General features: G+C 36.8%; 3 protein-coding genes across 3 annotated transcripts in view; 1 reads left to right on the top strand and 2 right to left on the bottom strand.

Annotated features, from left to right (window-relative positions):
• The window catches only part of tspan15 (tetraspanin 15), a 40,996-nt gene extending 40,498 nt beyond the window's left edge, over window positions 1-498 (bottom strand). Inside the window, exon 1 of the mRNA XM_056471546.1 lies at window positions 326-498. Coding sequence (XP_056327521.1) covers window positions 326-409 — 84 coding nt within the window. The 5' untranslated portion in view covers window positions 410-498. The remainder of the gene's footprint in view (window positions 1-325) is intronic.
• Window positions 499-4,748: 4,250 nt separating this feature from the next.
• On the top strand, window positions 4,749-10,546 carry tacr2 (tachykinin receptor 2). The gene is made up of 5 exons (XM_056470743.1): window positions 4,749-5,288; window positions 6,556-6,750; window positions 7,958-8,108; window positions 8,776-8,972; window positions 10,129-10,546. Exons 1-5 carry the CDS (start codon window positions 4,894-4,896, stop codon window positions 10,319-10,321), a joined length of 1,131 nt encoding a protein of 376 aa, XP_056326718.1. The 5' UTR covers window positions 4,749-4,893; the 3' UTR covers window positions 10,322-10,546.
• A 2,383-nt stretch (window positions 10,547-12,929) lies between these two features.
• hk1 (hexokinase 1) overlaps window positions 12,930-24,709 on the bottom strand; it is a 29,602-nt gene continuing 17,822 nt past the window's right edge. Inside the window, exons 9-18 of the mRNA XM_056470742.1 lie at window positions 24,249-24,482; window positions 21,143-21,447; window positions 20,072-20,220; window positions 18,327-18,446; window positions 18,104-18,199; window positions 17,890-17,989; window positions 17,115-17,298; window positions 16,129-16,284; window positions 15,790-16,023; window positions 12,930-14,097 (exon numbers count right to left, since the gene is read on the bottom strand). Of these exons, the coding sequence (XP_056326717.1) occupies window positions 13,950-14,097; window positions 15,790-16,023; window positions 16,129-16,284; window positions 17,115-17,298; window positions 17,890-17,989; window positions 18,104-18,199; window positions 18,327-18,446; window positions 20,072-20,220; window positions 21,143-21,447; window positions 24,249-24,482 (1,726 nt within the window). The 3' untranslated portion in view covers window positions 12,930-13,949. The remainder of the gene's footprint in view (window positions 14,098-15,789; window positions 16,024-16,128; window positions 16,285-17,114; window positions 17,299-17,889; window positions 17,990-18,103; window positions 18,200-18,326; window positions 18,447-20,071; window positions 20,221-21,142; window positions 21,448-24,248; window positions 24,483-24,709) is intronic.

Genomic DNA, 24,709 nt, shown 5'->3' with positions numbered 1-24,709 from the left:
GATGTGCTCAAACAAATAACTACTCTACTAAATATATCGATGATTCAAAAATAACTCATAATAGCACAGTACAACAGTTTGACTGCAGGAGGGTGGGGTCAAGAGCACTGGAACAGGCTATTTAAAAAGCAATGATATACAGTCAGTATCGATAGTAAACTATATAAACAAACATAAATGTTATTGCTAAAATACTTTTGAAATTCTGCGCTGTTCTTTCTCTTTTTTTCCCCCTGCCTCGCATTTGTTTGTTGACGTAACGTTCGCTTCATGGACCTGTCACATCGATTATTGCATAGGAAAGGATAAAAACAATCAAACTCACCCAGAAAATTGTTGCATATCCGATTAAGGAGAACTTGAGGAAGAAGTACGAGCACTTCTCGCAATATCGGACTTCACTGGTCATGTTTAAAACTAATATAAGGCACGGACTGTGTTCATGTAAACACTTCCTGGTTTGTTTCGTATCGTCTACCTGAGAGAGCAGAGATCCATTATCACTCCAGCGCCCACATGAATGACAACGGTTTGATTGATGGGGGGTTTGACCAATGAGAGAGCGGGATTTCGCAGATTTTTAAAGGACATTCCTAATGTTCATTTAACACTAAAATTAACATGAACAAAACAATAAATGCCTACTAAATGATAAACAAAATCATTAAATTTCAGCACATCACATTTTTTAATTAAATATTAATTAATTATTAATATTCCTTCAATAATTCAATTCCATAATTCATATAAAGCACATTAAACACTACATTTTAATTAAATTTATAAATGTATCAAATAAATATGCAGTTTAAGAGTTTAACCTATCTGACTGTCAACAATGTAGCTAATGTTCTTCCTTTTTCTTTGTCTTTCTATTTATTTATTTATTTGTTTGTTTGTTTATTTGGCAGGGACAGTGTACATTAATTAGCATTGCTGCAAATGTATTGGGATTAGTCAGAAGGCTATTTTTCATCCATTCCCTGCTGAAAAATCCATCTTAAACCAGCCTAGGCTGGTTGGCTGGTTTTAGCTGGTTGACCAGCCTGGGTTAAGGGGGGTTTTGGCCATTTCTAGGCTGGTTTCCAGCCATTTCCAGCCTGGTCCTAGCTGGTCAGGCTGGAAAATGACCAGCTAAAACCATCTTAATCCAGCTTGACCAGCCTGGTTTAAGCTGGACATTGCTGGTTTTGTCTGGGCTCCCAGCCTGGCCGAGCTGGTCAAGCTGGTTTTAGCTGGTCATCTCCCAGCCTGACCAGCTAGGACCAGGCCGAAAATGGCTGGAAACCAGCCTGGAAATGGCCAAAACCCCTCTAAAATCAGCCTGGTTGACCAGCTAAAACCAGCCAACCAGCCTAGGCTGGTTTAAGATGGATTTTTCAGTAGGGTTGTCCCTAGACAGATGTTAAAATTGTCATAGTAAAACAATACAAAAATTATACAATCAATTAAGCACAATTAAGACGCACTAAAATAGACATAGTCAAGTAGAACTTAATAAAAAACTGTGTATGAACAAAATACACTAAAAACACCAACACATTAATATGATTTCTTCATATAAGCATGTTTTTGAGAATGTAAATTGTCAGTGGTCTATACATATATAATCAGTTTTGTATCATGAGTAATTCTGAGTTTGTCAAAGTTGCAAGTTTTGGCTTTGAGAAAAAAATCTAAATGGCAATATCCTAAAAAGTTTTTTTAAATGCTCTAGTGTGCATGCCAAACCAGTGGATGGCGATGTAAATCACAGGTACCAAATCCAGTTTCTGGAGGGCCGCAGCTCTGCACAGTTTAGATTTAACCCCAATAAACCTGTGCTGTAAAGACGCCCTATGAACCTGCACACATATGGTCCTGTTGTCCACTACTGGCCCAGTCCCAAATGGCACTGTTTAAATGGAATCCTTTCATCGCTTGCGTTTTTTCTCTGAGTCCATAATTTTGTGACTTAATGGCACTTAACTCGTGAGCACCTTTCTGAAAGCTAAAACAACAAATTCCAGACATACTGTACTATAACATGCTATATTGATAGCATACATTGTTATTCTTTAGATGAACAACTTATAGGGGGGTCATGGTGGCACAGTGGGTAGCACGATCGCCTCACAGCAAGAAGATCCCTGGTGGGCTGGGTTAGTTGGCATTTCTGTGCGGAGTTTGCATGTTCTCCATGTGTTCGAGTGTGTTTCCTCCGGGTGCTCCGGTTTACCCCACAAGTCCAAAGACATGCAGTATAGGTGAATTGGGTAAGCTAAATTGGCCCTAGTGTTTGTGATTGAATCCAAGAGGGTATGGGTGTTTACCAGTGTTGGGTTGCAACTGGAAGGGCATCCGCTGCATAAACATATACTGGATAAGTTGGCGGTGGTTCATTCTGTTCTGGTGACCCCTGATTAATAAAGGGACTTAGCCGAAAAGAAAATGAATGAATGAACAACTTATCCATGTAAATTACCCACAAAAAAGTAAGTTTTGGTAACCTTCATTCAAAGTCTGACCATTTCCTTGGGCATTTGAAGCATGTTCCTTCTTGACATCAGTTTGACAGCTTCAGCCACACAATATTCTTAACCACGCCACTCTTACTGTTTGTTTGATACAAGTGATTGACACACAAAATGACCCTATTTAACAATATTATCTGGATGCAGCCTTTATGATGCAAGCTGAGATTGCATCACTCAGCGATGCAACGTCAGACACAATGCGCTCAATGAAGCGAGTGACGTCACTGTGAGGGATAGGGTTAGGGATGGGGTTAGGTGAGCCCATTAAAAAGCGTTGGATGCAGCACAGATTGCACTGCACCAGGTCTGCATCCAGGCCCCTCTCCTATTCAAACCCTATTCAAACTCTCATAAAAATGAACCATTCGACCATAACCATATAATCATTGTTCATTCATTCATTTTCTTTTTGGCTTAGTCCCTTTATTAATCAGGGGTCGCCACAGCAAAATGAACCGCCAACTTATCCAGCATATGTTTTTCACAGCAGATGCCCCTTTCAGCCGCAACCCAACAATGGGAAACACCTATATACACTTGTATTCACACACACTCATACACTACGGCCAATTTAGTTTATTCAATTCACCTAGAGCGCATGTGTTTGGACTTGTGGGGGAAACCGGAGCACCCGGGAGAAACCCACATGAACATGGGAGAACATGCAAACTCCACACAGAAGTGACAACTGACCCAGCCGGGGCTTGAACAGGTGATCGTGCTACCCACTGCGCCGCCACTGTGATGATCTATAGTCATTGTGCTTTATAATAAAATATTCTGGATATAATAAAATTATTATTAAAAAAATTGTTGGAAAGCAACAGCCATTGACTTTGTAAGTGTCAATGAGTGCTGTGTCCAACTATCACTTCCTTATTAGAGAATGAGTATTTTTATTGCAACATGCTGCTGTGCACAGTCTGTTGGTACTTTTTTGTCTTTAATATAAACATAATATACTTTTGCACATAACAGAACACTTTAAATCGTTCATTCATTCATTCATTCATTCATTCATTCATTTTCCTTTGGCTTATCTCTATTTCAGTGGTCGCTACAGCGAAATGAACAACGGATGCCCTTCCAGCTGCAACACAGCACTGAACACACCCATACACTCCCATTCAGACACATACTCTATAAACAATTTAAATTACCCAATTCACCTGTATCACATGTTACTGGACTTGTGGGGGAAACCGGAGCACCCGGAGGAAACCCACACGAACTCGGGGAAAACATGCAAACCCAAATGAGGCTCGAACCAGCGAACTTCTTGCTGTGAGGTGCACTTTAAATAATATGAAATAATAATTTAAATAACAAATGATTGATGATAATAATAATTAAAAAATAAATTCCTATGAAAAGTCTATAATTAGCACATTAAGGGAGAGTTTACTCAAAAATTAAAATTCGATCACTATTTATACACCCTGAAGCGCTTCCAAACCTTTATGAATTTCTTTCTTTTGTTGAACACAAAATAACATATTTAGAAAAATAATGAAAACCTGTAATCACTGACTTCCATATTTGTTTTTTCCTACTATGGAAGTCGATGGTTACAGGTTTTCAGCTTTCTTCAAAATATCTTCTGTTGTGTTGAAAAAAAGAAAAAACTTATAAAGGTTTAGAACCACTTGAGGATGAGTAAATAGTGAGTTAATTTTTGGGTGAACTATCCCTTAAAAATTGGGTGAACTATCCCTTCAAAACTACAGATCTGAGAAACCAGCCTATAATTTCAGCCAGTGGTGTCCGAATAAAAGTAATGTGCAGTAATTTACTATCCACTTCCTCCAGCTGCAGCCCAAACCCCTGTCTCACTGCTCGAACAAAATGATCAAACATCACCTCATGCAACTGAAGAAATATAGAGTCTGATAAGATCTCAGTGAAACAAGTAGAGCAGAGTAGACCCCACACATGCTCTTAAAATTTGACATATTTCCATTAGCGTGCGCTGAAGAGAGTTTGCAATAATTAATGACCGCAAGCTGTCCACGGTTAGCGCGTCAAGTGCATGCCAATTAAATATTTGGATTATTGGCAGATTTTAGAAAGAGCGCAGGATTGAAGGTGCGCGTCATTGCGCGCTGGCAAAGATGCTTTACTCAACGTCACTGCATTGGACCCGACACACCTCCAATTCTTGGCACACATTCCTTCAGTTTTCCACCATCCCTGCAGGCGCACTTCAGCCGGCAGTTTGGACTTAAAGCGGCACAAGGCGCACTGACCACTCACTGGAGAATGAATTGCTGCAAATGCCTAAAAAACAGTTTTACCATGCCATAGCACCAGAAGAGTGTCACTCAATGGAATAAGCAAAAAGACAGATTTATGTCTTGAGGTTTTATAGACAATTACAATGGATACCACTTTGGACCCCCTTTCATCATCTCTTCTTTATTACGATGAAGATGGAAACGAAACCTCCACAAATCTGTTCGAGCAGCCGGACTGGCAGGTGGCATTATGGGCGATTGCATATACTTTGATCGTAATTATCTCCATCATTGGCAATGTCACCGTTATTTGGATCATTCTAGCACATAAACGCATGAGGACAGTGACCAACTACTTCATTGTCAACCTCGCCTTCTCTGATGCGTCTATGGCAACTTTTAACACCGTCTTCAATTTCGTTTATGCTTTGCACAATGACTGGTATTTTGGTTTAGGATACTGTAAATTTCAAAACTTCTTTCCAATAACAGCAATGTTCTCAAGCATTTATTCAATGGCCGCTATTGCAGTTGACAGGTAAGAAGACTAAACAAATAATTTTGTGTTATAAGGTTTGTGTTAATGTGTGTGTGTGTGTGTGTGTGTGTGTGTGTGTGTGTGAGAGTGTATATATATATATATATATATATATATATATATATATATATATATATATATATATATATATATATATATATATATATATATATATAGTCTGTTACAAATTTATATATACATTTTCTATTCCAAATGCTAATAATAATTGTAATAGTGCTTTTACACCTTAACTTGTTCCCACAGCTTGGTAATAATAGTTATTTATTGTACTACAATGAGATTATATGTTATAAATCATGTATTATAAAGACTGCACGTTCCTAAAAATAGCAGTGACAAAACACTTAAGCTACATGAGATTATATGAAGTTCTGATTTCAGCTACTTTTTATGGTTTCTTGCTGGACAAATATGGTTAGAGTCTGGTTATCAAATCTATTTATGTGATTGATCAGGTGGTCAGACGACCAGCTTGTTATATAGCTCTTTTTTCCCAATAGGAATGCAGAATTTTAGTACCATAGAAAGTATGGAAAATGCCACTAAATGTTTGAAATAAAATAATTGATCTACCTTAAATGTTTTAAAAATTATACAATTAATAAAAAGAATAAATTTCCCATAAATAATGTTATCCCCCAGCAATTATAAATCATATTTTTATGCCATGTTATAACTGGCACATAACGATTGTCATGGTTACTTGAAAGAGTTATTATACTCATGCAAAATGGTGAAGTGATTAGGACTGACACTTCAAATATCAATGGGTCTAAATGAGAATCTTTGTGCACATAGATTATAAATGTGTCCCTAAATGTGTCAAATATCTAATTTCCTGTACGTAGCCTAAATTTTCATGTCTCGAGAAGAGAAAAATCATGACTTGGTGACTCATGTGCAAAATAGGCTCAGCACTGAGTGTAGATCACTTTCTACATTGTATTCTGATGACAATAGTCTGATTTAAAGACCAACAAGAAGATGATAGTAATAAAGCATGGGAAAAAAAGTAACCCAACCAAATCAATCCGCTCTTTCTGGGTGGGCTCCAGTTAAAAATTATGCATGCAGTAATTCATGTTCAAAAACTGCCCTGTAATGCATTGGATGTCTTTAGAAGTCAGAATCACCAAAATGACATTGAGCCTATTTCGTTTTTTATATACATATCAAATTTATTGTGGGACATCAGTTAAAGGTATATAGTCACTTTCATTAAGATGTTGTTGGCTGAAATCCACAGATATATGGCCATTATCCACCCTCTGAAGCCCAGACTGTCCTCCACCACTACTAAAGTTCTGATCGGGGTCATCTGGACTGTGGCTTTTTCTCTGGCATTTCCTCAGTGTTATTATGCCAGCACTAAGTTTTACTTCCCGAGGACTGTTTGCATGGTGGAATGGCCTGACGATTATGGAGGGAAACATCAGCTCTCGTAAGAAATGACTTTGCATGTTGTGGTGTGATTTGTGCAGTTTTCACATTTTACATATTTATGCACACACTGTACATCTGTTGAACTGTTTGTTCCCATATCTGAGGAATGCATGTAGTAGATGTGGTAAAGACAATCTGATGAAGTTCCAGCAGATCATCAGATTGAGGAAAGAAGGTTCTTTTATAAGTGACTTTGAACATGGCATGACAGATGATCTGGTCTGGGGGTTTCAGATGTTCACTCTCAGAGATTTAAAGAGAATGCTCTGAAAAAGAGAAAATGTCCAGTTAGCAGTAGTTTTGTTAGCAAAGGTGTCTTGTTGAGGTCAGAGGAGAATAAACAGACTGATTAAAGGCAACAGAAACTCAAACACTTGTTAAAACCAATGGCTGAAGAAGAGCTTCTCTGAATGCACGACAACACTATTAACACCTTGAAGCAGATGAGCTACAGCAGCAGAAAATCACACCAATGACTGTCAGTTTATTGATTATTGTCAGTTTATCGATTGATTGTCAGTTTATGATTATCGATTTCCTCAGGTAAAATAAGAACAGCAAAGTGAGGTTACAAATTACATGGTTTCACAAAATATGCTCAATAAAGTTTGGATGATGAGTCTCGGTTTCTGCCGTTATTCCTTGAATCGGCATTGGCAGTTTAGGATGGTTGTGGTGTAATGTGAGAATGTAGGAACATTTTGGGGTCCTTAAGAATTTATTTAAATTGCTAAGCCTACAGTTCCAGATTATTGTTGTGGATCATGTCCGTCTCTTTATGACCACTGTGTACTCATCTTGTGAGATGAATCCAGCAGAATAATGTGCTGTATCACAAAGATCAGTTCACTTCAATATGATATCTTCTTAAATCTACACCACAAAGAAATAAGGCAGATCTAAAGAAAAATAATAATAATGTGATCCAACCTGAAACTAGCAAGATGTTCATAATTATGACACAGCGAGTGTATTGTCTACAATTTAATTCTGTTAACAATAACACTTGACAATGAAGCTCATTATCCAGACCTTGTGCTGCAATTTACATGACCAACCCAGACAATTTATCATTTCAAACTTAATGATAATGATAATGTTTTTAACATTACGTGCCATAGCAGAGATCAAGTCCAGTAATGCATTCAGACAGCTGTATATTCGAACAGAAATGTGACTCATAAATTGATACTCGATTTCTTCAGCTATCAGATTGCTGTGATTATCCTGATCTACTTGCTCCCTCTGCTGGTGATGTTGGTGACCTACAGTCTGGTGGGACAGAGGCTTTGGGGCAGCGAGATCCCTGGAGAAGCTTCAGACCACTACCAGAACCAGATGCAGGCTAAACGCAAGGTCAGCGATGCTAATACTTACTCATAAAACGTCATTTCAAATTTAGTTCTTCAATAACTATAAAAGGTCAGGCACAAAAACCTGTAAATGCCATCTGAACCTTTTTTTTTTTTCAAAAAGGAGCATTTTCTAAAGCTTCTGTCTAGAGGTTTTGTTTTTATTTACAGACTATGGTATAGGTTCAATAATTCCCTTTTATTCCAATGAATAGGTTTTTTTTTTATTGCTTAACAAAACCTATTCATAAAATGAATCTATATTCTTAATATAAATACAAAACATCTAAACATAAACCAAGGTGCATGGATTCGAAAATTTTAGATGGCACTTGGAGGCTTTTGCATCTAAATTCTTCATCTATAGAGTTGGATTTATTTTTGTTTGAGTGGTACTTTCATTTCATTTTAGCACATCAAGTTAAAATATGGCAGGTTTTTATGTGATAACTGCATATGAAGATATGATCATAATCAAATGTAGTTGGTTACAATAAAATAAAAGAATCAATAGTAAAAGCCTTTCCAGTGAACAGAAAGCTATCGTTCTTTTTTCATTTTTTTATGTTTTGACCTTAATTGTAAGGCACTCCGGTTACTATTCATATTAAATTATAGTTCTTTGTGTAAAAAGTAAAAAGGATTCATGCAATTTTTGCATTTTTATAAAGGTTGTGAAGATGATGATAGTGGTGGTGACAACCTTTGCAATATGCTGGCTTCCCTACCACATCTACTTCATTCTGGGCAGCTTCAACCGGGACATTTACAAGCAGCACTACATCCAGCAGGTCTATTTGGCCATCTTCTGGCTGGCCATGAGCTCCACAATGTACAACCCCATCATCTACTGCTGTCTAAACCAAAGGTAAACACACATTACATCTAATGTAGAAGAAAGAAATGATTAACTGTAGATTTAAACACTTTAACCTTGGTATTTATTACAGAGTTTGCACTGATTTAGCAAGGTTTATAGCCATGCAAACATCAGCATTTGCTTTTAAAGTTCCATTTTAGGCCATGTAGACACTGCAGTAAAATTAGTTTTTCATTTCAATGTGCTTAGTTTTGCTCTGTACTGTACACACACAGTTTTATAGAAGAAACAGCCGCATTCAACAGTGACAAAAAATATGTGACTTACAAGTGATGTTTTATAAACAAATATTGGGAGGAGCACGCGCAGAAGTTTCAGTATCAAATACGTCATTGACAATTATTCTATTATCCAATCAGTTCTTGACCAAACCCCTATATATACCAAAGATGTCTTACCTGCAGCATCTCACGACTTTAGCATCCCTCCACCACCCCGTCATCTCACCTCTTAAGCATTACAATCCCGGGGGGAGCGTTCTGGGGCCGGGCTAGATACTTCGCTCGAATCCCTATTCCTCTCTGTTTCCTGATAAGAGAAATAACTCGAGTTTGGGTGTCTTCCCCGAGCTCAGAGCCCTCTCCCCGGACAGCACGCCAAATACGCTTTATTCTGAAACTATTGCAAGTGTGAACTCGTGAAACATTTTACACAATGTTACAGCATTGACCTGAACAACTAATTGTCCATGATGTTTTTAAAATTAATTTTATGGAATATTAACACATATTAAACACAAGTCAATAATATATGGAAGGCTATGGGGGACAAAACTCATCAAATTAATTGCATGAAACTTGATCATGCATTTTTAGAAGGCAGTAGTTTTGAGCTTGTTTCTTTTGTTTGCAATTGCATACATGATGATCATGATAAAGCATTTTTTAAATGGTTAAACATTTTGCGGACATCACGAAGTCGCACAGTATGTTCCTCTAGTAGGATGTAATCATTAGTGTCCTTGTTAGAGTACCTGCTTCCTAATATGAATACCAATTGGAATAGTGTGTGAAGAACTGGAGTTATATGTACAGTACACAAAAAGAATGATAATTTAAGGTATTCAATCATATATTCACCCGATTACATTGTGCATGCAGGACTAATGCACAGAAAGCGTTTAGCATCTGCTCTACCTTTATAGATTCCGCTCAGGTTTTCGCAAGGCGTTCCAGTGGTGCCCCTTCGTCAAGATTTCAGAGGAGGACAATATGGAACTGCAGCATATGAGGACCTTTCACATGAGACGCAGTTATCGCACTGAGACCACCAGCGTGGTGGTCCGTAATCACGCCAACGAGCCAGAAGACACCACATCCAAACTAATCAAAGCCTGAGTCTACAATAATTTAATGATGGGAAAAACAGACACATGTAGCACTTGATACCTCAAAACAAAATTGAGTCTCCCATCCTACTGTGCTCTGTGGTGGATTCTTTACAGATGGAGTACTCTTGTACTCTTATGGCATAAGCACTAAGCCTTATTGTGTCCGTGTTGCTGCTTAAAGTACTGGTCTTAATATAAGTAGCCTAGATAGATATATCTGTTGTGTATATACTACATTCACTACCATTTAAAAGTTCAGTATCAGCCATTTAATTAAGCATAAACACATTTATAATGTTACAAAAGACTTCTATTTTAAGTTACTGCTGCTCTTTTAAATGTCTTATTCAGCAGAGTATCCCATCCTGTGGTAATTACTAAAATATTAAGCAGCACAACTGTTTATGATGGTTCATGTGAAACTGAAGACCATATACTAATGCTGAAAATTCAACTTTGTCACCAAAATATGAAGTAACAAAATTAAAAATATAGTGTATACATATATTACTTATGCCAAATTTTTGAACAGTGCTGGACCTTGTTGTTTCATGCGTGGCTATTTAGTGCAGTGAATGTTTCAGATGTAAATACTGAGTTCAATGTTATGAGGCAGCTCTAAATGTAAAAAAAAAAGATAATAATAATAAAAACATAATACATTTCAGAACTGCAACAACAATATTAATATGTTTAAAGCATCTAATTTCTCGACAAATTTATTATGACAATTAAATAGGATGATGACTGTTGGATTATATTGACAGTGCTGGAAAAAAGGAAAGACAAATGGAGGAAAGATGTGTAATAGTTATTTATGGTCAAAGAGAGGAAGCTAATATATAAATGAAGCTAAACAAACATTCCCACGTTGAATATGTACTGTACATAGACATGAAAGCTCACAATTCAGAGGTACTCAATGTTTTCAGCATGTATTATCTATAGTATACAATTGCATGTGCAACTATAGACTTAGCTGGAGAATTATAGACCCAAGACAGAGATATATTTACATTTATTTAAATGGAAATAGTGTGTACTTTTTCCTTTTGGCCACAGCATCCAGATTATGTAGATTCTGAAATATGGTTCACAATGTAACTTTTTCCATATAAAATTAAATTCAATGAATGTGTTTATGTTGTCACGCAAAGTGTATTTGCCAGTGGGTTTTTTTATCATTTGAATATACTCCTTGTATGATTGTTCAGTCTTAAAGGAAAAGTAAAGGAAATTCTACAGTTACTGTTTCCTATAACGTTTTCTAATGGGTTATCAAATAGTAAATTTAATAAAAAAGGGATTTGAACATCTTGAATAAGACATTGTGTTGAAAATGAAGAAGGCTGTCAACTAGAATACAAATAAAGTGTCCACTAAATTTAAAGCAAGTAATCTAAACATTCAATTAAAATGAGATGTGTAATTATTTAATAATTGTATTATTTTTGAGGGGGCAACACGGTGGCTCAATGGTTAGTACTGTCGCCTCACAGCAAGAAGGTTGCTGGTTTGAGTCCCAGCTAGGTCAGTTGGCTTTTCTGTGTGGAGTTTGCATGTTCTCCCCGTGTCCGCGTGGGTTTCTTCCAGGTGCTCCGGTTTCCCCCACAGTCCAAAGACATGCGATATAGGTGAATTGAATAAAGTAAATCGGCTGTGTATGGATGTTTCCCAGTACTGGGTTGCAGCTGGAAGGTCATCCGCTGCGTAAAACACTTGCTGGATAAGTTCCCCTGATAAATAAAGGGACTAAACCAAAGGAAAATTAATGAATGAATATTATTTGTGATTATTAGCTGGTGCAGTTGCTCCTAAATTGATGTGATACTGCCAATTTCACAAGGTGTGACAGACACAAAGTTTGACTTAGATATGCCAATCAAATGCTGAAATAAAGCCTTAGATCCATCTTGGCATCACACCATAAACCTTTATTGAAAGTTATAGAAGAAGAGTTTAAGATGAATTCATTTGATTTTTGTGAAGACTGAATAAATGGTCTATGATCAGTGTGAACATATACGTTACTTGTTTGTTTTACTTAAATCAAAACGGCAAACAGACAAAATGGCTGACTGTTTAAAAACATATAACCTAAGAAAAGAGAATTTGAGAGATTAACAGCAATCTGATCAAATTCACAAACCCTTCAAGCATTAATTTTGAACAGTTGGTGGAGACATTCCACAATAAAACAGACTGACAGAGGGATCGGTGTCAAAAACATGTATAACGTTTTGTAACGCTACACAAAAATAAAAATGGCAGATGCCCAAAATGTCTGTCATAGTAACTGTTGGTGAATCAGTATAGCTCAATGAATCGAAAGAGACCAGTGTTGTCATTTTAGCCATACAGCTCAAGAGGTTATTAGGATAAATTACAGCCCTTCACAAGTAGATGGCACTGTGGAAGGCTTTAAATGGTGGAAAACCCTTTTATGACGGTAAACAGCCAACTAACTGGACATGAGCCAGCATATTCATTCAAGGTAGATAGAAAAAGTGGAATTTCTTTTATTGCACAAACAATTATCACACAGGATGTAAATACGGAAAACAAAACAATGCTACATAATTTGGGCAACTGCAAAGGAAACCACAGAACACAAATTCAGTAGTTGATCAAAATATTTTTATGGTTTTTCTCATATAGGTTATTTTTCCAGGAACATCTATTTATATAGTGCAACTATGAAATAGTACAAAATCAGTGGATGCTAACTTCAGTTACCAAATAAGGCATGCATTCATCAGTAAGTCTCTGAGCCACTACACAGATTCACTCACATGAACTACACACAATCACTCACAAATAACCAGCTGGGGCACACAGAAGAACATTTACTGGGAATCAGTACCGACAACCCGCATATCTGCATATACACACACAGCAAAAAGCTGACAAAAGCAATACGCACGATACAACCCACTTCGGGTATGAGAAGGTAAGACTATTTCAGAAAGGTTGGATATGCAAAGGCAATAGGTTTTCTTGTCCTTGTTCATTTGTATGAGTAGTGGTTTGAATTACACAGGAAGGCAGCTGTGACTGCAAAACTGAATTTGCACGTCTTCCTCACTTTGACCTTGACCAACACACAGAGGCCATTCGGGTTAGTGAATGTTTCGCAGTATTCATCACCACAAGCTGCCACACAGACAAATGACAATACGCAGCGTTTTGGAGTTAGCTTGGCATAATCGCAACAAAATACCTTCTTTCCCTCAGGTATCCATTCCTGTTATGTCTACTGGCAGATAGAAAAATAAAATAAATAATATCTTGATATACTTGGTCAAATATCTTTACTTTAATGGTTGTACTGTGTTTACATTTCTTCCCTTTTTCCAATATACATCCATAAATACTTTAACAACAATTTAACATCTTAAAGAACATCTTAATATAATTTGGGTGGACGCTGATGGACCAACCCCTAATAACACACATAGACATACAGGAACATGTAGGAGTGAAATACAAAGCCAAGGGGTCAGATCACAGCTCTGGGAATGAGCAGAAGGATGTGCCGGGTCGTGGTTTTTGAGAGCCGAGTCACAACTGTGAGTGGAAATGTATGAGCTCTTGGAGAGCTGGAAAAGAGGCAGAGGGCTTGTTCATCGCAGGGTTCAGCTCTTCTGTTCTTGCTGGCGGAGGCGACACCCAACGGCGGTGATCAAGGCAGCACCTTTACCGCTTCCGTCTTCTGAGAGAAGGAAAGTGACGTTGCATTTGGGAGCGAGCTCCTTTACCGTCTGATGCATTATCCTGGAGAAACTGAGAAGATGCAGAGAGGCGGATGTCAGCAGGAGATTTATACTCATATCTGTAGCTGAAAATTTTAGCGTGCAAACTGTAAAATGTATTTAGGTGTGTGAGGACAAAAAGCTCCACTTGCCTAAATTTGGCTTAATATGTAAAATCTTTGCTTAATAGTAAAGTCACTTTCAAATTCTTACTTTTTGTGGAATATTGCAGTATTTATTCCAATCACAAATTTTAAATGATTAGGTCCTCATGAGCTTTAATCAAAATAACGTCCAATGAATTCTCTTTTTTTGATGCATTTACTAGCACAAGGGCAGGACAAACTGTCACACACAATTTTCAGATGGACAAAGTCAAGTTCCGCCATATATATTTTCTTGTTCAAGAAGGTCTTGTAATTTAATATGTCACAACATGGAAAAAAGAGTGTCACAACTTCCATTTCATGCTTTCTTTACACTTACAACAAATATGTCTATTAATATGGGTTCTGCATGTTTAAAGTGGAAACATGGCACTGTTACACTTTCCACAGAACTTTAATACTCTGCTGAAAAAACAGCTTTTACAAACTTAAGCTAGTTGGCTGGTTTTAGTTAGTTGACCATGACCTTGTTTTAGAGGGGTTTTAGTCACTTCCCAGCTGGTCTTAGATGGTCAGGCTGGGAGACCAGCTGAAATGTCCAGCTAAAACCAGCTTGACCAGCTGGGCATAGCTGTTTTTGGCTGGTTTCCCAGCCTGTCTAGGCTGGACAAGCTGGATATTTATATCAAGTGCTTGGGTTATCATCTAATGCAGGGGGTTCTCAAACTTTTCCGTCCGCGTCCCCTAAAATAATAATTACAGTGACTCACGACCCCCACTATGCTTGGAGGTAGTTATAAACATACAAATATTGCACACAATGGTGCACCCACACCAATAGGAACTGTATGAACATGAGTATATTGACAACACAAAAAAGTGCAACAGTCTAACAATCATACAATTTTTTTTAATAATCATTAATAATTTGTTTAATATTAACCTCACATACTTAGAATGGTCGGCACAATTTTTACAGCACAAGACTATCCTTGGTATAATTTTGAATACCGCTACTTTAACATCATAATCCATGTTCAGTCCTGGGCTTTATTTTAATGTATGTGAGTCCCATAAAGGTGACAAAGTTTAACATTATGCCGTAAAATCAGTCTGCTGCAACTAACACTATTGCTGTGAGGTAAATCTAGCATAATAACCCCAGGGGTCGCAATCCAATGGAAAAAAACTGAAAGGCTGATGGCTTTTTATTTGCATGTTCCTTTTTATGTAACTTTTAAATATTAAATATATATGAAATAAATTATAAGTTAAAAAACATTTTTATCTTCTGTAGGTTATGGATAAAATATGGTAATTCTAATAGTTTAATAACATATATGTGATTTTTAGAAATCACCAATCGGGTGGGTATTTGTTCTGTAAAACATTTTTAGATAGGTGTTCGATTGCATCTTTATCTCCCTCATATTTTTAATGTGAATCTTACAAACAAACAAACAAACAAAACAAACAAACAAAAATAAATAAAAAATCCATAATTATGGTAAACACAGTTTCTAGTCATGGGGATTCATTCCACTTGTAAATATGTAGTAGGCCTACCTACAATACAAAAGCAATCATATGCATCCACTGATTGTGCATGTACTTACTGTGGATGGAGCTTATACAGGGTGCCATCCACTCCAACAGTGATGTCCAGATGATCCAGTCCACGGTTCTCCCGGATTTTATCCACAACAGCAGCCATTCCTGCTCCACAGAGCTGAGCTGCTCGACGAGAAACAGCTCCACAAACCTCCTTGACGATGATACTGTCATCGCATGTGCTGTCCAGACCAAGATGCTGGAGAATAGACCTGACCTGCAGTAGCGCCAAACGGTCACTAGAGAGAGCAAACACATTTTAGCCCGCGAACCTAACATCTTCCTGACAGGATATATTTTGGGTTTCAATGTGTCTGTTTTTCGTAATGAAAATGCTTCAGTACCTCTCAATTTGGGACAGGAACTTGGTTTCGAAGATGCCTCTGGTCTTCAGTGTTTCGGAGATCTGTCCTCTGAAGAGGAAGCCTCGCTTCGTCAAGTCGATCAAGATGTTTCGTACAATCTCACCCAGGTACATGCCACTGCACATCTTCTCATACCTACAAGTGGACAATACAAACAAATATTTCTTATTTAGATCTCAAATATGCGAAAATATCACAGATGTATATATTATACACTGCTGTTCAATGGTTTGGGTTTGGTAAGTTTTGTTAATGACTTGAAAATTAATCCTAATTGTTTTGCATACTGATGACATTTAATTAAAAATAAAAATTGATGTCAGTAGGCTACAATGACATTAAGACATGTTTATATTCTTTTTTACACAATACAGGCTACCAATGTGGATTATCTCTGATTTTTAATCACATCAATGAAAACATTCATCCTCACCAATTGTCATTTTCTGCCAAAAAACACGACTGTTACCTGAACTTTATATATCCTTCTTCATATTTAAAAGCGTGTCATTGCACACCAATAAAAAATTTATTAATAAAAAATGCAAATACCATTAAAATAATTTATTATTATAAACTAAAATGAATAAAAATGACAACTAAAAAGCTATTTTTCTGATTAATATTTTTGTGTTTCAAATAGTTTTGTTTCATTACGTTTTAAATATTATCTTAATATTAATTATTATTTATTTCAGAATAGAAACTGAGTTTTAGTGTCTTATACTGTCACAATTATTTCTTAAAAATCTTACAGACCCTTTTTGAATAGTAAATAAACATACAATTATTATAAGTGCATAAAAATACATTCCCAATAACCAATTCCAGCTCTCTTGTGTGCATAACACTACAAAGTGTAAGAACCTCATCACAAGATTCGCTTCCTTACATTAAACCATGTGCACCTGCTACATCTGCTTCACTTCATTTTCCCCAACACTTGACTGAGTAAAACTGCTCACTTTTGTTTGCCTGCATTGAGGGAGAGGTCATCCACAGCATCATCATACTTCGTCCGGATGTCATCCAGACAGCCATTATCTCCAAACGCTCCCCACTCCATATTCACACACATCCTGCCCTCATCTCCATTTACTGTCTCGATGTTTCGCAATTCCTCCATGTAGCAGGCATTGCTGCCCGTTCCTAAAAATCACACATATGATCATTTGAACATTTAAGCCTATCATTAATCAATGAAAATAATAACAGTCTTTAAGGGAAGATGCTGCTGATGTACAAGGTAAAAAGTAACTAATAGTTCTCACCATACTTTCATCAGTTTTTGGGGGTAATATTTTATTATATAAATATTTTAATTTCAAAAATGTAATTATTATTTTCGTAGAATAAAATGAATATAATCAGGCAAATTAAACATCATGAAATCATTCAGAATATAGATATGAATACAACTGTAGAGTTGGGTGTATGTAAGTGGTGATGGAGTGGAGAATTAGGGCTCAGTGCAGTAGAAAAAATCTCTTTCTGAGAAAACAACCTTTAGAAATATTGAAATCCACAGACACAAATTGATAAAGTACAATGAAATAAACTTTAAACGTGCATTTTGGGTTTTTGAAAAGGCAAAAATCTCTAAATTGACAGATGCATGAAGAACTTTTTGCCTGCTGTGTCTTCCCTTATAAAAATGATAGTTATAAATAGCCAAACTATGGATGTACAGCAATGTATAAGATTGTGTAATAATGAATAGAATAGTATGGATCTTTTTACCTGCGATTAGCCCAACCTCACACGTGGGCTCTTCATATGCACAGGTCATCATTGTGCCCACTGTGTCGTTTACTATGGCTACAACATCCAAATCAAACTCCTGTGCACAAAAAAGCACACAAAACATTAACTGTGCACGAACAATCTGTAATTCACAGGCAAAGTAACAAAGTCTAGATTTAAAATTCAACTAATGTGTCATCTTAAAACTCGCCTCTCTCCTCTTGATCCCCTCTCTCAGAAGGCCGACAACATCTTCACCTTCACAGTCTGTGGCTTTAAAGCCCTTCGTCCAATTTACCAAGAGCCCCTGTAATCATCAAAGCATGAAAATAATCAGGATTTCAGAAAATAATTCATAATAAAAACAATTCATTCAGATTTTATTCAGTGGGATTGGCAAATTAAATTAAAAAGGAAGCAAAATGGCAGCTCACCGCATCAAGACTAGTTTGTCTGCAGGGGAAAGAAAAGGTGAAGCCCAGTGGCAGACGGGCATTCTTCATCCCCATGTAGTCCAGGAAGTCAGATATGCAGTACACAATGTGATCAAAGAGCTGCAGATGGGAACAGAAATAGCATCAATGATTTTTTGCAAAGTATCTTTATAGAAAGATGCACATTAGTTTAGAGTCACTGACCATTAAAGAATGCATATTAAATGAGCAGACTTTATGTTTACCAGTTACAAGGCTGTATTTGTTTGATTGTAACTACAGTATTGTGAAATTTAAAACATCATTTTTTAAATGTATTTCAAGAGTTCGCCCTTAGCTGATGATTATAAAGCGTGTTTGGCATGCTGTCCCGGGAGAGAGCCCTGAGCCTGTGAGATCCTCGAGCCCGGGGCTCCCCCGCCCCCAACCATTATTTCAATCATTTCACAATGATGCTAACCATTATTTCTTCATGCTGCCCTGACAAGGAAATGGGAGGAGTAGGGGTGGAAGGGCGGATTCTTCAAGACAAAGATGGCTAAGGAAAGATACTCTGGTTATTTATAGTGGTTTAGGAATCGTCTGATTGGTGAATCATGCGTTAGCTAATGAGGACCAGCTGCTATCAATCATAAGCACATGCTCCTCTCGAAATTAGTTTATAAATAAACTTCACTTGTTAGAAATGATCCGATCGATCGGCTGGAGATCGGTATCTGCCAATAATCACCTCGATTGGTACTCGCTAATCTGGCCGATCTCATGAACCAATGATGATTGAAAGGATTTACTATTTTTTTTATTAAGTGGGTGTAAACAATTTATTTGGGCTGAATTTAAACAAATTAAGTTGAACATTACTAAATTTAATGTTTGTTTAAATTCAACACATAAATTGTTTGTAACAATTTTGCAGACATTTTTTTCAGTGCACCGAATGCACTTTTTGCATTAAGAGGTGCATCTTTTAAATGGTTTACTAATGGCTGCAAGCATCAAATATGCACTCCAAACTTTTTCATGTTGAATTCTTCTTCCATCATTTGCAACCATTTTTTATCTGTTTTATTTATTATTTTCTGTAAAGCTGATTTTGATCATGACATGACTACATTAAATGGTTATAAGAGAGCGGTTTAAGGGATTATATGCAACATGCTTAATTTATTCTCTTTTGTAAGGAGAGATCTCAACTTAAGTGTCATACTTAAAGAGAAAATGTGCTTATAAATATGCATTATTAAGCTTGAAGCATTATAAAGCTTGAAACGGTTCTCAGTATCGGCCGATACTCATGACAAGGAATCGTTACTTGGTATCGGCTGCAAAAATTCTGATGGAAGCATCCGTTTTGGTGATGGCACAGCTGAATTGTCAACATCATTTACCCAGTTTTCAGTGTCACGATTCTTCAGAAATCAGTCTAGTACAGTATGTTAATTTGGTGCTGGTGTAACATTTCTTATTATTGTAAGTCTTGTAAAGTATTTTGCAGACACTTTCAGTATTCTTTGACTAATAGTAGGCAGCATTTATTAATATATATATATATATATATATATATATATATATTTATATTTACATTTATATTTACATTTATGATCAGCGCATGCTAGCTGAGTATAAGAATTATTTCCTTTCCAAAAATAACATGTTACTGATTCCAGTTTTTTATAGATATTTTTTATTTTTAAGTGTAAATATTGAATGTAACACTTTGTAAATATGCCATAATGACTACACACCTCCTCTCCGGTTCCTTGCATTACTTCTATGGGAATGGCATAAATTTTATTATGCATCTCCACAGTTCGCCTCTTTCCACTGCGAATCTTTACCAAAAGGACTCTGAAGTTAGTACCTCCAAGGTCCAGAGCCAAAAAGTCACCATTTTCTGTATAAAAAAAGAAAATACCATCAATCTTGCTGTACACAACAATGTACTTTATTGCCATAGTTGTGAATTTTGACAGCTGTGTGTTCTCTGCGCATTTGTCTGATTGTAAGACCACATCTGCATCCTCTATTCTTAACTCAGCTAGATTTTAAAGGCCTCTTGAAGTGCTTTGAATTGTGCATTTTTATTTGATGTATTTACGTTATTTCAATGTAAACACAAAGTGAGAGTGGGAGAGAGAGAGGGTAGCTCCCCCACTTTTTAAATAAACAGCCAATAGTGTTTTTTATTATTACAGCTCTGCCAGAAAGAGCAGTTGAGCTCAAGCGCATCAAATGAAATGCATATGAGAAATCTCTTAAAGGGGGCGGAACATGTCAGATACTAGAGAGCATTTGATTGGATTTGAAGAGAAAATGAAGTATAAGGCGATGTGAAAATAAATCATTGATTATTTAGGTGTAGTGACAAACTAAGTGAAGTGACAAACTGCAAGCTTTGGATGTTTATGTCAGGTTTGTATCTTTTAATTGCAAATTGTGTCACTGTTTTGGAGCGCATTAGCTTACAGATATCCATAAAACTAGCATAACGATACTAACACATTAAAACTTTATTTTAATTTCACAGGACCTTAAAAACTTTCATCTTAATTTACTATTAGGGATAAAAAACACGCTATAAACCTGTATGGAGTGGACTAAGCATGGGATTATACTATGATGCAATTCAACAGGGATTCAGCAGGTGGTTTTTAAACATGATGCATGAATGGATTTTGTCCAGTGTAATTATATAATTTTTTGTTCTGCAAAGAAATCTGATTATATACGAGAGATCATTGCATTTCTAGGATTCCTGTGGATTGGGTGCCTTATTTTTTTTAGGAAAATACACTGTACTGTATGTCTTTTCTTACCTGATCCATCAGGGGTACTCCGCACATATGTGGGCAGCATTTTGACGGTGGCTGTGTTTTGGGTGCTCTTGCTCAGTCCATTCTGAATCTCAGTTCTCATCCTCTTTTTCACTTCCAGCAGCTGGTCTTTGGTCAACCTGAACTCCTCCAGCGTTTCTGCAATCTGACGCTCTTGGTCCGCCAAACGGTAAGCCCAGGCTGTCACCAGTGCAGCTCCCTTTCCACTTCCACTCTCAGACAGCAAGAAGCGAACATCAGACTCTGGCACCAGACGACGCACTGTTTTGTGCAACCGACGGGCATACCTGGCAGAAACAAATTCAGTGGGTTTACATGAGGTACCATTGCTCATTCCAGACAGGCTGAGTGAATCTTTCTGTTAGCTAGGTTATGCTGCACTCTTTTCATTTTCATCTCTTTCAACTTTCATTTTGTTTAGGAAATCTTTATGTTTTGCATAAAGAAAAAGCAGAAGCAAAAACACATTCTGCTACGTTCACACTGCACACAAATGTAGCCCAAATCTGATTTTTTCGCCCACATGTGACTCAGATCTGTTTTTGTCTTGACAGTGTGAACAGTCCAAACTGCATGGAATCTGACCTTTTTAATTCAGATTTGTGCCACTTTCATATGTAGTATTAAATCAGACACAGATCTGATGTTTTGCAATGCAACCACACTGAAAAAAGTGTTTGTGTTGAATTTAAATAAACAAATTAAATTGAGCAATGTTCATATTAATTTGTTTGTTTAAATTCAGCCCAAATAAATTGTTTACAACCACTTAACGTAAAAAAATTGAGTATATCCAAGGAATCATCTTTGAATAATTTTTTTCAGTGCACAGTGTGAACGGTTATGTAGGATTTCATGTGACTTTTACATAATCTTTGAGCGACATGTGTCATAATTCTGTGCTGCGAACATCATCTACTCCTCAGCAGCATCGTAGAATGACACACAGTGCGATTACTTTACCACAGAATGTTAGTTGTTCATTTTGAAAAAAAAATTAAAGACAAAACTGGTGTTTGTTAACCAATCTGGTTAATCATTGGGGCACGAGTTGATCGCAAAGCTTAAGAGCATCGGGGGGTGTTGTAGATAGGGGATCAAAGCGCAAAGGAGAGGTACTTTTATTTAAGGATGAAGTTTCTCTCTGAGAAAAAAAAGGGCAGGTGCTCAAACACCCAAAACCCCTTCTGCACGTGCCTGTTGTTTATAACAAAGTAAAACTTTGCAAACGGAGATAAAACATCTCTGCTTCACAGTTCAGTCTGCAGCTGCTCATTAACCCTTGATTGGTTGACTACACCGGTGGTCAGAAAGACACGCAAGGCGGTTGTCATAAATCACAAATGATCAGTGTTTTCAATCACGAGAGAGTTATTTTAGGTTTCACATGGTGAAATACACATTAGTAGTAGCAGAACAACACTTTACAGTTCATGAAATACACCATGATTGTCTGTGAAAAGGGCATTTATCATATTAAGTATAATCTGACAACATGCTTACTTCATATAGTAAACACGTTGTGTGCATAATTAGACATTTTGTGCTGTCCGTAACTGCACATTTGTGCATGCAGGTCAGTTTAGGACCATAATCTGTTTACACTGCAAATCTAATATTGGCCACATTTATAACAACAGTGTGAACAGCCATACAAAAAAAAATCTGATTCATAGAAAAAATCTGATTTGACCACCATGCCTCGCAGTGTGAACGTTTTGTGCTGTCCGTACAATTACTTTGGTGCATACGGGTCATTTTAGGACCATGATCTGTTCACACTGCAAATCTGATATTGGCCACAGTGATAACAACCATGTGAACAGCTATGCTAAAAAAATCAGATCTGAGAAAAAAATCTGATTTGAGCACTAAGCCTCACAGTGTGAACGTAGCCTAACATGTTTAAAATGTGAGCTTGAGTGTCATTTTGAGAAGATGAGATTTTGGAAAAAACTGGGCAGTGTAATTGGAAAAAAAAACACAAGGTTGTGAGACAAGCTTTTGAAAAGGTTAACTCCTTTTTACTTAAAGGGATAGTTCATGCAAAATTGAAAAATTTCTCTCCATTTACTCACATTTAGGTAGTTACTTCAGTTAAACACAAAACAAGATATTCAGAAAAATGTTCGAAAAATCCCATTGACATTCATAGTATTTGTACTCTGGATGTCAATGATTACCAGTTTCTTACATTCTTCAAAATATCTTTTTTTGGATTCAACAGAAGAAAGAAATCTCATGATGGTTTGGAACCAACTAAGGGTGTTAAACGTGGGTACATTTTCACTTTTGGACCAGCTATCCCTTTAAACGTTACGTTTTTAGAACCAAAAAGCAATGATCAAACACATCTAGCTTGTGTTTATAAATAAACCTACAGGAAAGTAGCACAGTGGAATAGAAAAACATGTTCTGTTTGATAGAGCAATTATAATGCAGACATTCACCAAACACAATTCAGAGTTTGAAAGTGTTGTGTAATAGAAATAATTGTCAAGTAAACCATAAATTGATCTGTGTATATATATAAGCTTTAGTTTGAAGGACAATTTAGTTGATAACCATCGTTGTTAAAGGCATTTGAAGGTCAGTGTTAATGTCATGATGTGTTGTCTTATAGCCCTGTCTCATTCTCCTAAACCTCTCTCTCATGTTTCACTGAGTCTAAAGGTTTTCTATTTAAAGACTTACTGTCTATCCTGACATTCGAAGAGGCCTGTGAATTGTTGTGAATACGTGACATGGAAGGGATAGAATTCATGTGATATAAGCTCTAGTTCAATCGTGTATCTTTGAACTGATCTCTGTGACCTTTTAATGTCTAGTTTAGTGTCCAGAGAAGGTCACTGAGTATGTCTCATCAAACTGAGGCACAGCTGCTCCTATGGAAACCTACTCAGTGTATATTAATAGAGCTCGCCTTTGTCTCAAAAGCCCTTTAGCGGGTTCAGTGCTCTCCAGAGTGTCACACGCACCTGCGAATGTATTCTTAAATCCCTCTTTAATGACTTGCTTGTTACATGGAGTTACTAGTCATAAGTCATGTTGGAGTCTGATTTTTAAAAATGATGAATGCGATACTCACTGTGGGTGCATCTTGTATAGGGAGCCATCAATGCCCACGGTGGTGCGGAGACGCGGGGTGTTCTTGTTGTCCTTCAGACGTGTCAGGATTGCACCCAAAGTGGCAGCAATTAGATTAGCAGAGCGAAAAGAGACAATGGCGCAAACATGCTGCACAGCAATGCAGTCATCCTCAGATGGCTCTACACCCAAGCGTGTCAAAATCTCCTTGGCTTTGGTTAGTCCTTCTTTGCTCCTAGAAGAAAAATGGTAGTTTTGTTTTTGTCTCCTGATAATTGTAAATTGAAAAAAAATGTCAAAACGAGAATATTCATGAGTGCAGATCACTGCTTTCTGCATTTATTTTGGAAAGACTGGAAATATCATGATTTTTGAAGTCGCAAAGAACCATTTGTATTGGTTTGAATGTTGATCCACTGAAGATTGCATCAAGTTTTATAATAAGAATTTTGAATAAATTTT

The sequence above is a fragment of the Danio aesculapii genome, chromosome 13 (assembly GCF_903798145.1).
Source record: "Danio aesculapii chromosome 13, fDanAes4.1, whole genome shotgun sequence".
Taxonomy (NCBI): domain Eukaryota; kingdom Metazoa; phylum Chordata; class Actinopteri; order Cypriniformes; family Danionidae; genus Danio; species Danio aesculapii.
Note: the sequence above shows the minus strand (reverse complement) of the source record. Positions and strands in the feature narration are given on the sequence as shown.

Bases quoted from the DNA above. Each gene is read 5' to 3' on its own strand.
- tacr2 (XM_056470743.1), top strand. From the start codon at position 4,894: ATGGATACCACTTTGGACCCCCTTTCATCATCTCTTCTTTATTACGAT. The intron at 6,751-7,957 runs GTAAGAAATGAC...CGATTTCTTCAG, and splicing joins GGAGGGAAACATCAGCTCTC to CTATCAGATTGCTGTGATTA. The intron at 8,109-8,775 runs GTCAGCGATGCT...ATTTTTATAAAG, and splicing joins AGATGCAGGCTAAACGCAAG to GTTGTGAAGATGATGATAGT.